Here is a 17,679-nt window from a genome sequence, read left to right on the forward strand (position 1 = left end):
TGGAAAACAGTAGCATCCTGAGAGTTTGTATATATATTTATGCTTTCTGATCCTGCCAGTATATTTGGCTTTGAACAGTGCTATCCCAGCAGCCAGTCATTATTTTGTCCCAATCCACACTCTCTTTAAGAAGTTTTATATTCACAGTGAAAGGAATATTGGCTTTGAAATTATGCATTTATATTAATGTAACTATGAACCAATGGGAATAGTCATTTTTATGCAAACTTGCTAAATATCGAGAAACTAAACCAAGTTAATAAATTATATATAGCAATGTAGCTCTTCTCTCTGTATAAAAGTCTCAGTGGATTTCTGTTGCTTGACTATTAGTGGACATTTGAACTAAGGCAGTGGCTGGGATTTGGTGATCTGGCTAAGTATTCTGAAACACATTTTGAATAATATGACTTGGTGTTAATGGGGAAATAAAATTTTTTTTTCTTACTCATTCCATCTTCCCTGTACTATGTGTTTGGAATTGATCATAAAAAAAAAAATACCCCAAAGAAAACATCAGTTTGTAGTGTTGCTTTTGTATTCATATTGACATTCATATTCTTGCACTGTAAAGTTGAGTCACTGAATCAGGTAAGACAGAAGTGAAACAATTACTGATTTTCCTTAAAAAAATTCACAGAATTTTGAAAATTTTATTCACAGAATTTTGAAAATATAAATGTATATGTGCTGTGTTATGCTGTGTTAGTCGCTCAGTCATGTCCAACTCTATGCGACCCCATGAACTCTGGCCCACCAGGCTCTTCTGTCCATGGGGTTTCTCCAGGCAGGAAGACTGGAGTGGGTTGCCATGCTCTCCTCCAGGGGATCTTCCCAACCCGGGGATCAAACTGAGGTCTCCTGCATTGTAGGTGGATTCTTTACTGTCTGAGCCACCAGGGAAGTCCATGTACGTACTTCAGTTTAGTTCAGTAGCTCAGTCATGTCCGACTCTTTGCGACCCCATGAATTGCAGCACACCAGACCTCCCTGTCCATCACCATCCCCCGGAGTTCACTCAAACTCATGTCCATCGAGTCGGTGATGCCATCCAGCCATCTCATCCTCTGTCGTCCCCTTCTCCTGCTGCCCTCAATCCCTCCCAGCATCTGAGTCTTTTCCAATGAGTCAACTCTTCGCATGAGGTGGCCAAAGTATTGGAGTTTCAGCTTTAGCATCAGTCCTTCCAAAGAACACCCAGGGCTGATCTCCTTTAGGATGGACTGGTTGGATCTCCTTGCAGCTGTACTTAGGTGGTACTAAAAAAACTGATGAGCCCAGCAAACCATTGATTTATAAAGTAATTGTTCTAAGAGGAGGGGAGTAGAAAACTACAGTTCTGTGTAATAAAGAAGTTAGGCTCCACTTACTGTTTGAATTATACAATATAGATCCAAAAATTAAATTTTTCTTTTCATGAAATTATTTTGACCATATAGTCAACTCATCATTTTTCTCATATCATATCTAAGAAAGTACCTAATTTTTAATAATTTATGTTCCCATAAGTATTACAGTTCTTTTGTGTGTGTCCATTTTCTTCTCTCTGACTTGAGGTATTAAATTTGCATTTCTAGAAGAGTTTCTCAATTAAATTTAGAATGAATTTTTGTGTTTGGTTGTGTCACATGGCCTGAACCTAGGTCCTCGGCAGTGAAAGCATGGAGTCCCAACCACTGGACCACCAGGGGATTCCCTAAATTTTTAACGAGTTAATATTTTTAATATCAGAATAAAATTTTAAATCTGTGATTAATTGCATTATTAGCAAGAAATGTTAAGGTCTCAAACATGTTTAGTGATGTCAAAATCATTGTAATAGAACTAATTAATTTTTCCCTGGGTACTTTGCTCTATTTTTGCCCAAAGGTTTCCTATTTTATTGTACAGTTAAATGCTACGTTTTATATACTTTTATTTTTAAATACTTCTTGAATGTACAAAGGTTTCTTGGTGTGGTTCTTCATGCTAGGCATGAAAGATTCTCATTTTTTGAATACAGCTGATTGTTAACTAAGCAGACACTATGGATATGTATTAGTACAACACATTTAGCAATTTATTTGAGGTTGTCAAAACATCCAAATGCATTTTCTGAAAAAACAGGCATTGTTAGTGTAGGGCACCCTATAAAACCAGATAACTTCAAGTAAATTCACTAAATGGTTAGATTACTCATCTAAAAGATTTAATTAGAAGCCTTTTAATATTTGGGGATACACGGATATTTTCTGTGGGCTAAAAATCAATTATAGTACTTTATTTGATTTTTTCTTCTGTTTACATTTCTTTTTATAGTACACAGAGCTTCATATGAAGTGTGAGAATCTAATTAAGCAAAGAGAATACTAAATTTTCATAAAAACAAATTTCCAAAAAAGAAATAACAGCTGACATCCTGAACTTCTATCCATGAAGACAGTATGTCAGTTGTGTTGTGTCAGTGTTTCTATGATTAATTACAGCATCAGCATTCAAAATTAGTAAAATACTCATTTTAAAATGAAATCATTTTATCCTGATTTGGACTTCAGCTATAAACCTTGGTAAAAACAGTTTATAATTCCATAAATGGTGTATTTACCTTAAATTTTTTTAAAATTTATTTTTGGTTGCACTGGGTCATTGTTGCTGTGCATGGGCTTTCTCTAGTTGCAGTGGGTGGGGGCTACTTTTCATGGAGGTGCTTGGGCTTCTTGTGGTAGCTTCCCGTTGCAGAGCACAGGCTCTAGGCAGTTGGACTTCAGTAGTCGCAGCACTCTGGATCAGTAGTCGCAGTGTGCAGCCCTCGGGCATGTGGGCTTCAGTATGCAGCACGTAGGCTCAGTAGTTGTGGCACATGGACTCAGTTGCTCTACAGCATGTGGAATCTTCCCAGACCAGGGTTGGAACCTGTGCGCCCTGCACTGGCAGGCAGATTCCTATCCATTGCACTGCAAGGTCAGTTAGTCCTTTACCACTTTGTTTTGAATGGACTTCATGAAAGTCTGGAGGAGCCTGGTAGGCTGCAGTCTAAAGAGTCGGACACGACTGAGCAGCTTCACTTTCACTTTCCACTTTCATGCATTGGAGGAGGAAATGGCAACCCACTCCAGTGTTCTTGCTTGGAGAATCCCATGGACGGAGAAGCCTGGTGGGCTGCAGTCCATGGGGTCGCACAGAGTCGGACATGACTGAAGCGACACAGCAGCAGCATGAAAGTCTTACTCACTTAAAAATTGTAGTTTGTCACAGATAATAGGATTTTCTCTGACTTTGTATAACAGTGTCAAAGGAACATTCTCATTTAACATGATACTTTATGTAAAATAATTTTCTACATCTTTATAAACATTTGCTAATTTTAGTATTTTTGGTTTTCCTTAGTTATTCGTGAATGAAAGAAAATGTTAATTTCTTTTAAAAAACAAAACATTTAAAATATCTTGTTATAAAAATCAAGAGTTAAAAAAAAAAATCAAGACTTATATGAAGCAGGAATGATAGGATTTTGTGCTATTTCCCCTACTTTCCTCAGAGACAGATTGAGGGGAGTCAAAGGAACAAGGCAATCTCCGAGATGAAGAAACACTGGGTATAGTCATTATTGCACTAGCAATGACATAGCCGCTTGACCCAATTTCAGAAATTCAATAGAATCTTTTTTCGAGGGTAAATTTTATTTAACTCCCCTAGAAAGTGTGATTTTATTTTAAAACCACGTGTATATTTATAGACAGAAACTGTTCTTGCCTTGATTTGAATTAATATTTAAACCACTTTTAAAAATGTTTGGTGCTTTTAGATTTTTAAACATTTTACAAAACAAGTGCAGATCTTGGATTCTGATGGTTGAGAACCATGTTAGTGGTTATATTAGTTTTCAGTGTCTGCTGTAGTAAATTACCAAAGACTTAGTGGCTTTAAGAATACAAATTTATTATTCTCTTACAATTCTTGAGATCAGGAGCTCAAAAGTTTTACTGGGCTAAAATTAAAGTCCCCATTTCTTTCTGGAGGCTCCAGGGGAAATCTGTTCTTTTCCTCTTTTAGCTGCTGGTGGCTGCTGGCATTATTTGGCTTGTGGCCCCATCATTCCCGTCTCTACATCATTTCATTGTCTTCCCTCTGTGGTGCCATTTCTCTCCACCTCTCCAAGGAGACTTGTAATTGCATCATCATGCTCACCTGGATATTCCAGGCTAATTTTCCCATCTCAAGATAATCATATTTGCAAAGCCCCTTTTGCCATATAATGTTATCGTCTCGAAACAAGTGTGAAAGTATTAGTTGCTTAGTCATGTCCGACTCTTTGAGACCCCATGGACTGTAGCCCACCAGGTTCCTCTGCCCATGGAATTCTCCAGGCAAGAATACTGGAATGGGTAGCCATTCCCTTCTGCAGGGGATCTTCCCAGCCCAGGGAACAAACCTAGGTCTCTTGAATTGCAGGCAGATTCTTTACCATCTGATCCACCGGGGAAGCCCAATGTAATCATCTTAGGGAGCCTTTATTCAGTCTACCATAGCAGTCCTCTTGAATTCACTCTGTTAATCTTAAAAAGTTCTCCATGCTATCAGTTCAGTTCAGTTGCTCAGTTCAGTTGCTCAGTTGTCTGACTCTGTGATCGCATGGACTGCAGCACGCCAGTCTTCCCTGACGATCACCAGCTCCCAGAGCTTACTCAAACTCATGTCCATAGAGTAGGTGATGCCATCCAACCATCTCATCCTCTGTTGGAGTAGAAGGATGTGTGCTCAGCTTCTAAGAGGACTCCAAAATTACAACGTGTTGCTGAACAACCATTGGCAGAATGTTGGATCCCACCAAAAAAAGATACCCACGTCCAAGGGCAAAGAAGCCCCAGCAAGATGGTAGGAGGGGTGAAATTGCATTTAGAATCAAACCCCATACTTGCCAGAAGGGCTTGTGTGCACCAGAACCCAGAGACCCCACCGAGATTAGGCCAGAACTGTGTTTGAGTGTCTCCTGCGGAGGTAGAGGTCAGCAGTGAACTGCTGCGGGGGCAGGGGCTCTGGGTGCAGTAGACCTGGATGTGGCATAAGCCCTCTTGGAGGAGGTCACCATTAACCCCACCATAGAGATGCCAGAACTTACACAGGACTGGGGAAACAGACTTTTGGAGGGCACAAACAAAAGCTTGTGTGCACCAGGACCTGGGAGAAAGGGGCAGTGACCCCACAAGAGACTGACCCAGAATTGCCTGTGAGTGTCCAGGAGCCTCTGGTGGAGGTGTGTGTTGGCAGTGGCCTGCTGCAGGGTCGGGGGCACTGAGTACAGCAGTGACTGCATGGGACCTTTCAAAGGAGGTCGCCATTATCTTCATTACCTCCACCATAGTTTGGCCTCAGGTCAAACAATAGGGAGGGAACACAGCCCTCTCCATCAACAGAAAATTGGATTAAAGATTTACTGAGCATGGCCCCGCCCATCAGAACAAGACCCAGTTTCCCCCTCAGTCAGTCTCTCCCATCAGGAAGCTTCCATGAATCTCTTATCCTTCTCCATCAGAGGGCAGACAGAATGAAAACCACAATCACAGAAAACTAACCAATCTGATCACATGGATCACAGCCTTGTCAAACTCATTGAAACTATGAGCCATGCCACGTAGGGCCACCCAAGACAGACAGGTCATGGTGGAGAGTTCTGACAAAACGTGGTCCACTGGAGAAGAGAATGGCAAACCACTTCAGTATTCTTGCCTTGAGAAGCCCATGCCATAGACTTAATGTTTACTCCAACACTGGTTCTTTTTATTTCTTGCATGTTATCTACTTCTTTATGCCTCCCAGGCACACATGCTTGCTTCATTTAAGTCTCTGACTGAAAAAGTTGAACTTGAGACCATTTTCTGTAGATTACCATTTACTACATCCTCCTGAGATGCTTTGCCCCGAGCTTCTGAAGACCTTGTGTGCTTAGTCACTGAGTCGTGTCTGACTCTGCAATTTGAGATCTTTGTAGGCACCAGAGTCCACCTCACATAACACCAAATATATTAAAATGTATCCCCATTTCATATTAAATATAATTTTTATATTAAAAATAAAAATTTAAGCAGCTTTTTGTAATTGATTTTAAAAATTTATCTCAGGTCTTCCCTGGTGGTGCAGTTCTTAAGAATCCAACTGCCAGTGTATGGGCCACAGTTTCGATCCCTGGTCCAAAGATCCTACGTGTTACAGGGTAGCTAAGCCCATATGCCACTGAGGCCATGCTCTAGAGTCTTCGAGCTGCAACTACTGATGCTGTGTGCCACAACTACTGAAGCCCGAGAGCCTAGAGCCTGCGCTCCACAACAGGAGAAGTCATTGCAATGAGAAGCCTTCACACTGCAACTAGAGAAAACCTGAGCACAGCAACGAAGATCCAGCTCAGCCAAAAATAAATAGATAAATCAATATAAAAAAAAAAGATTGGTTACTTTTTACAATTGGCTGTGGTTTCTCATTGGTAATCTCATATACCTTGGAATTGAGAAAAGCTAATCTACAAATTGTGTTCAAAGTTAAAAACATTTTTATGAATAAGAAAGGAAATAATGGTTTGATATATATTATGTCTTACAGCTGTTTAAATATTGCAGTTTTGCAGTTTTCATAGTTTAGGGCCAATATATTTTTTAACAGGTTTCAAATGTTTTGGGGGACCCCTGAAAAGTTCATAGGTCCTTGTTTTTAAAATGATCTGCTTATAATTTGATAACACAAACGATCTATTATTAGAATATTATTGCTTATCAACTATTTGCTCAGGGAAGTCTTCCCTGACCTTGAATATATTAGGTTTGTCTGTCATATGCTCTCCTAGCAAACTTTGCTTCCCATCAGTATTTCCATCAACTGTAATTACCTAATTATTTCTATTGTTATTTATCCACAATCTTTTTTTCTCTGCTAGCCTATTGAGAGCATACCTGCATCTTCTCACAGGAAATCTGTTCCAAGAGGAGGGTTTCATCCTGATGAGAGTCTGAATGCCAAAAACTAAAAAGCATTCTTAAAACATATCCTCCCTCCTCCACGTTTTATCTGGAACATCGTATGTGCCTGTAGTGACAGTAGTGTGGTCTTCTGAAGACACAATTTGTTCTTGGCTGCTCAGCATCTGGTCTTGGGTCTCTGGCCCTTCTGGAGACCCTGTGAGCTACCTAATTTACTTGGCAAAATCGTGATGAATCTTTTTATTTACCACACAGAAATACATTTAAATGTTTAGCTGTTGTATTCATATGGGGTGGGGGGTTTGGGGGAGGTTCAACAGGGAGGGAACATATGTATACTTATGGCTAATTCACATAGTTGTATGGCAGAAGTCAGCATAATATTGTAAAGCAGTTATCCTCCAATTAAAAGTAAATTTTTAAAAAGGATGCTTTATATTTATTTATTCTGGAGTTTCCCCAGGTGTAAGGTTGTTCACCACACCAAACAGAACTTTGCAAACTTAAAATTAGACCTTTGGGGGGGGGGGGGAGGGATGGTTTCAACTTATTGAGCACCTAACCAGGTGTCAGGAACTGTGGTACATTTTCCACACCATTGCACTAAATCCTCATACAATTAAATTCATTTGTTACCATCCCCATTTTACCAGGAGTAAACTGAACCTCAGAGCTTCCCTGGTGCTCAAATGGTAAAGAATCTGTCTGCAATGCAGGAGATCTGGGTTTGATCCCTAGGTTGGGGAGATCCCCTGGAGAAGAGAATGGCAACCCACTCCAGTATTCTTGCCTGGAGAATTCAATGGACAGAGGAGCCTGGTGGGCTATAGTCCATGAGGTCACATGACTTCCTGACTAACACTTTTTTCTTAAACTGAACTTCAAAGTAGCAGTTCAGTGTCCACAGGAACAAGCAAGCAGGGCCAGGGTCTAAACTCCGTCCTGGCTCCAAAGCTCAGATTTCTTCGTTTGATATCCTACCTCATATGTTTCTGAGCATTGCTGCTACCTATCCTGGAAGACTTCTTTCTTATAGGATTGTGTTAGGCAGGGTGCTCATAACCAAGAAATAGTGTTGAGGAAGGAGACCATGCCCCAGGGATGGTGGGATGGAAAGTCAGGAGGAGCCTGGGACACCAAGGAAGATGGTACTCAAGCCCAGGTCTGCTGATTTCTGGTCTTGTTACACAGAAAAGCAAAACCTTATTTGGTTAAGCCACTCCAACCCCACACATGCTGCCTAACCCACATCTATTACAGTGCCGGGAGTGGTTCTACTTTTGAAACTTTGAGGTGTTGAAAACAATTCTTTCCCTGAGGATTAGTATCCCCTTTATGACACAAAGGAGTTGAATTGTTTCTTTTCTTTTTTTCGTAACCAACCTAAGAAATTCTTACATTAGAAAGCCTGGACTGTGCTCGCTTCGGCAGCACATAAACTAGAAAGCCTGGACTTCAAATTTCCCAGATGTCCGTGTAGGTGGTTCTTGGCTGCCCTGCCCAGAGCCAGGTCTCCCGCTGGCCAGGCACAGCAGTGATTAACGGGGAGGGCACAGTGAGTGCGTGATTGAAACTTGGAGGGTCAAACTTCCTTTGAAAGAAATGAAAAAAATTCAAAGTTTCTTTCCATGTAGGCAAATCTTCTACTTCCCCCAGCTGTTTTAGGGTTTTTTGGTCTGTGACATTAGCATTTCTAGATTGCTGGTTTCTTCAGCTTCCAAGTCTGAGATATATGAGCCAAAAATAAAACCAAGAAGTTCACCACTGGTCGTCTTATATTTGTTTTATGTCTAATCATGTCAGAACTGGCTTTATAAACTTTGGGCTCTTGCACAAGTAAAATTCAGTCTGCTAAGTCACTTCAGTCGTGTCCGACTCTATGCGACCCCATAGACGGCAGCCCACCAGGCTCCCCCGTCCCTGGGATTCTCCAGCCAAGAACACTGGAGTGGGTTGCCATTTCCTTCTCCAATGCATGAAAGTGAAAAGTGAAAAGGAAGTCGCTCAGTTGTGTCCGACTCTTCGCAACCCCATGGACTGCAGCCTACCTGGCTCCTCCATCCATGGGATTTTCCAGGCAAGAGTACTGGAGTGCGGTACCATTGCCTTCTCCGAAAATTCACTCTAGAGGTATGATAAATTGCCACAATTAATACTATTTAAATAGATATGGTTCTGATGGTTTGCATTTAGCTTGTTTTCCTACATATCCACCAGTGTATTTAGATTTAACATTCTTGGTTAGAGACTCTCCCCGCTGTTAACACCTACACCATTTCAGTGCTCACTTGAAATTTAGTCATCCCACACAGGGAATTGCTGCGGCCCTAGAAGTTGAGAGGAGGAAACCCTTCTTAATCATAATGCTGAAAGAGCCGTGATACTTCCAGCCCAGAGGAATGGTAGTGAGATGTCCAGGTAGTGAGGAAAGGCTAGGAAGGAGACAGCTCCTGAGCTCTTGCAGTACGAAAGAAATGCAAATGCATCTGGTACATTTATAGTCAAATACATAAACACCTGGTCCTGGTAAAATAAACAATTTGGAGATAGTTGTGATATGGACTTACCATAGCTTGCCTCCTGCTTCTATGGGTGTCTGAAGGCCCCTGAAAGCCCTGAGTCTCTTAAAGAGAGTGATGTTTCTGTTGTCTTTAAGTGACATTGATAGAGCTGCTGCTTAGCTCAGTGGCTATTTCTCTGGTGATTAGGTGTTAAATGCTGTCCATGGAAATAACAGGGGGATATTCAACCCAAATGGGATGGAACTAGCAGGTGGCTATGGAAACCTTAGACAGAAGTGCACATACGCTGTACCAAAGGGGGGTGGCAAAACCTCCCACCAACATATATGATCTCCATACTTTCTCATCATTATAACTTATGCTAAGTCGCTTCAGTCGTGTCCGACTCTGTGCGACCCCATAGACGGCAGCCCACCAGGCTCCCCGGTCCCTGGGATTCTCAAGGCAAGAACACTGGAGTGGGTTGCCATTTCCTTCTCCAATGCATGAAAGTGAAAAGTGAAAGTGAAGTCGCTCAGTTGTGTCCGACTCTTAGTGACCCCATGGACTGCAGCCTACCAGGCTCCTCCATCCATGGGATTTTCCAGGCAAGAGTACTGAAGTGGGGTGCCATTGCCTTCTCCAATCATTATAACTTACAAGTATTAAAAAAAAAAAATCACATGCCAGAGCCCCTAAGGAATTACATAGCATTATGAAAAGAACTGACTGTGCAACTGGCTGATAACTATAAGGTTAGTCACACGTAACTCCTTAGGCATATACAGTCCAAGTTTTGTTACTTTTTGTTTTTTAAAAGATAGAGTTACTTACTTATAATGCTCTAGAACCACCTGGTAATTATTTATTCACTATCATACAAATTTGTCACATAACTTATGGGTGAATACTGGAGTAAATGCTTATAGGCTTTCAGGGTACAACTACTAAGACTATTCTAATATTTAAAAAAAAATAAGAACAGATTAAAAACAAACTGTGAAAAGAAAGCATTCTTATGCAAATTTTAAAAAATTAAAAGCAAGATTTCTGAGTTTTTCTTTAGCCAATATAAATTTCTATCTCTGTCTTTAATACATCAAATTCCTTCTGTATACTGACAGAATATATACCAGAATCTCTGCCTGTTGTAAACCCTGCCTTTGGGAAAAACGGTCCCATTTTTTTGAGTTTATTACCTGTGTTTCATAACTCATGGCATTTTGTGGGCTCCAGCAGCAGTATTTATTTCTACCAAAAATTCACCAACTCTTAAATATGGAACTCAGTTTCTCTAAAAGTAAAAAAAAAAAACATTTCTGCAAACAATATTAGTAGCTGTTTCCACAGAATAGTACTGAGCAGAATATTCTATGTTCCTTTATACATACAAAGGTAATGCTTGTGCATGGTAGAAGCAGAATAATTGCACATCAATCTTACCATCAATTCACGGAGATCAGTTACACCATATATTTGATAACATGTAATACATACCTGTCATATGTGTAAAACATATTATGAGCATTAATGTTCATTAAGACAATAGCCCAATAACAAATGACATTTTGTTATTCAAATGATCTTATAATGTCAACACCAATGCTAATAAAAATATATAATAGGCTGAACTCATCAACGGCACAGTTGTAATTCATTTGAAGTTTCCCACATTTCAAAGTCTTTCATAGATAAAATGAAATTCTTCTATTCTGTAAAATTTTAATCTTTACCTGTTAAAGGTTTGGCAAGGCAAAGGTTCCCCTGTTAGCAGAGGAAAAAAAGCAGAGATGGAACAAATAGGTCACCATACATTTCACATATGTTGTGAGCACCTCTTTACTCCTGTAGGACTGAAAATTCTGGGTTTCCACATTTTTCATGCTTTAGCAATCAAAATAAAAGCATAATTTACATCTAGATAGATGTAAAATGCTTCAGTTTTCATTTAAAATTGGTGTTTCCCTTTTCAGCTATTTACAATTTTAAAAAGAGAATTAATTCTGTCTACTAAGGTTTTTAAACATGGACATTGTAAGTTCTTTTCGTATGGAATTTTTAGGGATGAGGCTCCACTCTATTTCTAGACTATTAGATGCAAGAAAGTTTAAGCTTGATGAATCAGTACAATGTTGGTAACATGGTGACCCTTTTTTTAAGGCATTAAAAAAAAAAAGATTTTTTAAAGGATATTTTAACAAATAAGGATTTGCTTTGTTTATACATGCCATACTTAAAGACAAAACTTGGATTAATTGTTATATTCAGGAAATAGGTATTTTATTAATTAGCCCTTTATATGTGCATGAGAGAGATAGGGAAAGAGAAAATTTTCAGCTTAAGTAAGACTCTAACTTCCTGAGAATTTTCTAATTAGGTAAAAATACTGATTGAGATAGTTAGTTGTCTTACCAGCAATGGTAAGAAAAATATACTTTGCATATTCATGAGAAACTGAAGTACATTATCGGCTAATATCCTAGTGAGGCATCTGTTTAAACATGTTTTAGTTGAGAAAACTGTGAAACATGCTTCTAAATTTACAAATATGTTGGTTACTCTTCCTTGCCTAGGAGGTTGAACCAAAGTTTACGTAGATTAGAGGAAAGCCTGAGTCTGGAAAGATTCAAAGTATCCCATAAATGCAGATAAAGAAATACAGTAAAGTAACTTGGGAATTACTTTAATAATTATTTACAGAACGTCTGTCGCTTTCCTTCTTTGCTCACATACAAGTGACCTGAGTTACTCCGTCTTCCTGGTCAAACTGTCCATCATCTAGTTCCCGCAGGACGCTGTCACTGTTGCTGAACCCAGAGAAGCTGCTGGGCTGGGCTGGCCTCTTCTTCATCCAGCATTCTCTAGAAGGGGCGAGTAGGCACTCCTCAGGTGGGCTTCTGCTCTCTGCAGGCTGTAACAGGTCTGTGTCCAAGCTGACGCTCCTGCTTGGGACTTTACTCCTGTCTTCACCTTTCACGTGCCGACTGCCTTTCCTCTGAAACACAAGAGATTAGCAACTAGGAGTTAGTAAAAGGCTGGGTGTCGTCCTGCCCCTCTGTTCTAGCTCTCTGCCCGCTTATCTTCCAAATCCTGCTCCTCTTCAAGGACCAGCTCAGCGCCACCCTCCGGCCAGGTGAAGGTATGCTCCCCTCTCTGTTAATAACTGTCTGTGGCTTCCTGGCCCACCATTCTCCTTGTTGTCAGGTTGGTTGTATGGCCCTATCTGGGCCCTCAACAACACCTCTGAGGAGAGAGACCTGTTGAGATCATACTTTGGGGAACAAAACAGATAGAGATATACTTGAAGCTTCCATTTTTCATCTTGGTATTTGCTGGGATCTGAGCAGCAGAAAAAGTGCCTTAGAGGCCACCTCACCCCCATTTCTATAGGAATAGTCTGCACAGATAATTCAGATAGAGATCATATTGGAAGAAGGGGTGCCTTTCCAGGTGGGGTGGACCCCTCTCCTTGTCCTGCTACAGACCGCTTCTGCGTGGCATGGTAGGATTGTTCAGCGACAGGACCAGCTCATTCTGCAGGCTGTCTGAGAAGCTGTAGATATTTTCACTATGAAATATTACTGAGGCCTGACCACGCCCTTGGTGCGGTTCAGAATAAAAGGACATGGTTTTCCTGTCAAGGAAACGAAGTCAAACAAAGATATCTAAGTCAGTAGAAGAAGAGCTCAGGGAGACAACTTTCATGTTCAGACTTCTGATGAAATTTTCTTATGGGGGTTTCTTTAATACTGACAACATGACATATATTGGATCATGTGCATATACTTAGGCACAGAAACTGAATAAAGATACATAATAAAAGAGTGAAAAGTGAAAGTCACTCAGTCGTGTCTGACTTGTTGCGACCACTATATAGTCCATGGAATTCTCTAGGCCAGAATACTGGAGTGGGTAGCCTTTCCCTTCTCCAGGGGATCTTCCCAACCCAGGGATCAAACCCAGGTCTCCCGCATTGCAGGCAGACTCTTTACTAGCTGAGCCACCAGGGAAGCCCATAAGATAAAAAAATTTTAAAGCCCAGTATTTTCCATATATCAAGAGTTTATTTTCTTAAAGCTCATGTACATGTTAGCTGAGAATTGGGATTACATTTTCTCAAATGTGAGAGGTAAAATTACGAAAATAAATCAAAAAACCCTTAGGAAAAAAATATAGAAGTCAGATTCCTAGGCTAGTCTTACAAAAGTTTGTTAGACCACAGATTTGTTGAACTACCATGTATAAAATACAAAAGTATTTTCTACTGGTTTTCATGGCAAATACACAATACAAACAAGCAGCTGTATTGAACAGAATTTTATGCTAGGGAATGTAACCACGGTTGACGGTGACTGACAGCATTGTTTATATAGGGAGATGCAGGCTGCAGTGTGCTGTCTAGAAAGGAGTGTGTTGGCAGCTCATCATTTTCTTGGCTGGTTACCTGAGTCCTTGGGCAAGTTTAAAGGAACAAATCTGCCGTGGGACCTGCCTCAATAAAGGCCCACCCTCATGTCTCAAGTCAGATATAACTTGATGGTGGGGACATTTTCATTTGCATTCATCAAGTGCAAATATTAGATCTCAAATCTTTTTCTTTTTTATTCTCACTCACCAGATGTACCGAGTTTAACACAAGCAGTTGAACCTGACAGATTTACCCTTAAGGTACAGAAGTTGAGAATGGCATGTTCTCCCTGGTGTTGGAATGCTGCTGGGTGAGGACAGAGCCTTTTGGCTGCAAGCAGGCCTGATGGGTACTGCTCCTTTCTCAAGCCTGGCTGCTGGCTCCTTTCCCATATGCATAAAGGATACACTCACTCCGGAATGACCTCTCCTGTTGCCTGAATGAGACGGGAAGGAGGGGTGCCTGGGAGCACTTGGCAGTCTGGATCTTTCCTTCTTCATAAGCACCGGGGCCAAAGGTAAATTTTGCAATAAATTCCTTATTGTGTATCAGCCAATAGAGGCCTACTCTCACATGCTCAATGAGAAATTTCTTAATAAAAATTATGTATTAGTCAGGATAATAAGATAGAGTAATTCACTTTTAGATAAGAATTAATAAGTAAGCAACCACCAAATACAAATTTCAAATATTAGAAGATAATTAAATACCTAACTCTAAAAAAGATTAGAAAAAACTCTGATCCTCGGAAAGGCTGAGGACAGGAGGAGAAAGGAGTGACAGAGGATGAGATAGTTGGATAGCATCACTGACTCAGTGGACATGAGTTTGAGCAAATTCCAAGAGATGTTGAAGGACAGGGAAGCCTGGTGTGCTGCAGTCCATGGGGTCACAAAGAGTCAGAAACAACTTAGTGATTGAAAAACAACAACAAAAAATGTCACAACAAACACTTTTCTTTTTTTACTAAATGACTATTAATAAATACATCTTCAGCAATGATATTGGCTCCCTTACTCCACATGAGAAGGCTCTTGAGAGTTCCTTGGACAGCAAGGAGATCAATCCGTCAATCCTAAAGGATATCAGTTCTGAATATTCCCTGAAAGGACTGATGCTGAAGCTAAAGCTCCAATACTTTGGCCTCCTGATTCGAAGAACTGACTCATTGAAAAAGACCCTGAAGCAAGCAAAGACTGAAGGCAGGGGGAGAAGGGGATGACAGAGGATGAGATGGTTGGATGGCATCACCGACTCGATGGACCTGAGCCTGAGCAGCTCTGGGAGATGGTGATGGACAGGGAAGCCTGGCGTGCTGCAGTCCACGGGGTGGCAAAGAGTCAGACACAACTGAGCGACTGAACAACAACTCCACATGAAATAATAGCTTTTCCAACAAATCAAATTGCAATGTTCTTATAACTTACAGTGTAGGAGACGGAAACCTGACCAGTCCATGAAGATCATCCACTCGAATTCCTCCTTCTACCAACATGGGACCCAGAAACAAGATGGTATTTGTCCAAGGTCAAAGGGTAGTTGGCTTTGAACTGGAACCTGAGTGTCTTATCTTATTCTTTTTACATTATTCACTATGCAAAAATGTGAGTAGATTTACGGTCAAAGATTTGTATGTTTCTCAAAGATTTCCAATTACAAAAATAATACATGCTTAGTGTAGAAAACCTGGTAAAAACAAAGAAAAAAAGCAAAGCCTATCCACAATCCCATCTCACAGAGATACCACTGTTAATATTTGGCATGTTTTACTATGTATGTATGGGCTTCCCTGGTGGCTCAGTGGTAAAGAATCTGCCTGCCAATGCAGGAGACACATTTGATCCCTGGGTGGGGAAGATTCCCTGGAGAAGGAAAATGACAACCCACTCCAATATTCTTGCCTGGGTAATCCCATGGACAGAAGAGCCTGGCAGCCTACTGAAGAACTGATGCCTTTGAACTGGTGCTGGAGAAGATTCTTGAGAGTCCCTTGGACAGCAAGGAGATCAAACCAGTCAATCCTAAAGGATATCAACCCCAAATATGCATTGGAAGGCTGATGCTGAAGCTCCGATACTTTGGCCACGTGACACAAAGAGCCGACTCTTTGGGAAAGACTGATGTTCGGAAGGAATGAAGGCAGGAGAAGAGGGCAGTAGAGAATGAGATGGTTAGATAGCATCACTGACTCAATAAACATGAATTTGAGCAAACTTTGGGAGATAGTGGAGGATAGAGGAGTATGGCATGCTGCAGCCCATGGGGTTGCAAAGAGTCAGACATGACTTAGCGACTGAGCAACAACACTGTGTATTTGCATATGCACACAAAGAGATGTATAGCTCACTTTTGCACTTAGCACTCACTGTATTTTTAGTATTTCCCTATGTTATAAAGAGATTTTTCATGCTACATTGCTAGGCTTATTCCTATAGGTTCTCAGAATTCATACGGGTTCTCTTTCTTCTGATATTTCACTATAAATTTGGGGAGATTCTATCAAGATTTGCATGCAGATCTAATGCCACCATTGATAAAGTCAGTCAGTTTTGTTTTGGTTTTTTCACTGTGCTGGGTCTTAGTTGTGGTATGAGGGATCTAACTCCCTGACCAGGAATTGAACCCGGGCCCCCTACATTGGAAGCACAATCTTAACCTTTGTACCACCAGGGAAGTCCCCAACTGATCAACTTTTGAGAATCATCCTCATTTACTAAAAATGAGTTACCTGTTTCAAATACATGAGACTCAGTGACAAAGCAGTTGCATTTAGGGTGCCCTATCAGTCTACCTTTCACTTTCCATACATGATGTCTTAAAAACATAAGCAGAATTATACCAGCAATTATAAGATATTGCATGCCTTGTATAGTGTCATGATGGATAGAGTGGAAGAGTACCTAAAAAATATGATTTATATAGCAATAAAAACATGGAGTGGACATTCAGGATTTCTCCCCTTTGTGTGTTTCAGGCTTGAGGGAGGATTAGAAAGCCACTGAAAGGCTAAGTGTAGCTCTAGTACCAGTTAGAAGAGTCAGAGGCTTTGAATCACACAGAGAAACCCCACAGAATATGCTTGCTCACAAAGTATGTTTCTGGGTCAGGTCATCCAAGCTTGGTGCTGTAAAAATCAGTCAAGCCTGGGAGAGGAAAAGGTGTGGACAATGACTTTTCCAGCCAGTTTTCTTATCCACCTTCTCTACTGCAGTGTAGGCCCATGACCCAATCAGATCCAATCAGAGTCCTTCTCTGGGATTGCTATATTGACTCCAGGATAATGAAGCTCTTTCTGGACTTCCCTGGTGGTCCAGTGGTTAAGAATCCATGGGTTCAATCCCTAGTACAGAAGAATTCCACATAGAGCAGGGAAACTAAGCCTGTGTTGCCACAACTACTGAGTCTATGTTCTAAAGCCTGCAGCATGTAGGATCTTATCTCCTTGACCAGGGGTTCAACTCAGGTCCAGGGAGTGAAAGTGCCAAGTCATAACCACTGGACCAGCAGAGAACTCCCTGAGACTGGCTTCCTTTAGTCAGCATGCTTTTTGAGATTGCTGTAGTTGTTCAGTCACTGAGTCGTGTCCTACTCTTTGTGACCCCATGGACTGCAGCATGCCAGGCTTCACTGTCCTTTACTATGTCCTGGAGTTTCCTCAGACTCATATCCTTTGAGTCTGTGATGCCATCCAACCATCTCATCTTCTGTCGCTCCCTTCTCCTTCTGCCCTCAACCTTTCCCAGCATCAGGGTCTTTTCCAATGAGTCAGTTCTTCACATCAGGAAGCCAAAGTATTGGAGCTTTAGCTTTAGCATCAGTCCTT

General features: G+C 40.9%; 1 protein-coding gene across 3 annotated transcripts in view; it reads right to left on the minus strand.

Moving 5' to 3' along the window:
- Window positions 1–10,728: 10,728 nt before the first annotated feature.
- RFTN2 (raftlin family member 2) overlaps window positions 10,729–17,679 on the minus strand; it is a 78,704-nt gene continuing 71,753 nt past the window's right edge. For all 3 annotated transcript variants that reach the window (XM_010860909.1, XM_010860910.1, XM_010860911.1), the window contains exon 10: window positions 10,729–12,443. In XM_010860909.1, coding sequence (XP_010859211.1) covers window positions 12,174–12,443 — 270 coding nt within the window. In that variant the 3' untranslated portion in view covers window positions 10,729–12,173. The remainder of the gene's footprint in view (window positions 12,444–17,679) is intronic.

The sequence above is a fragment of the Bison bison genome, unplaced genomic scaffold (genome assembly GCF_000754665.1).
Source record: "Bison bison bison isolate TAMUID 2011002044 unplaced genomic scaffold, Bison_UMD1.0 scf7180017864471, whole genome shotgun sequence".
NCBI classification, from domain to species: domain Eukaryota; kingdom Metazoa; phylum Chordata; class Mammalia; order Artiodactyla; family Bovidae; genus Bison; species Bison bison.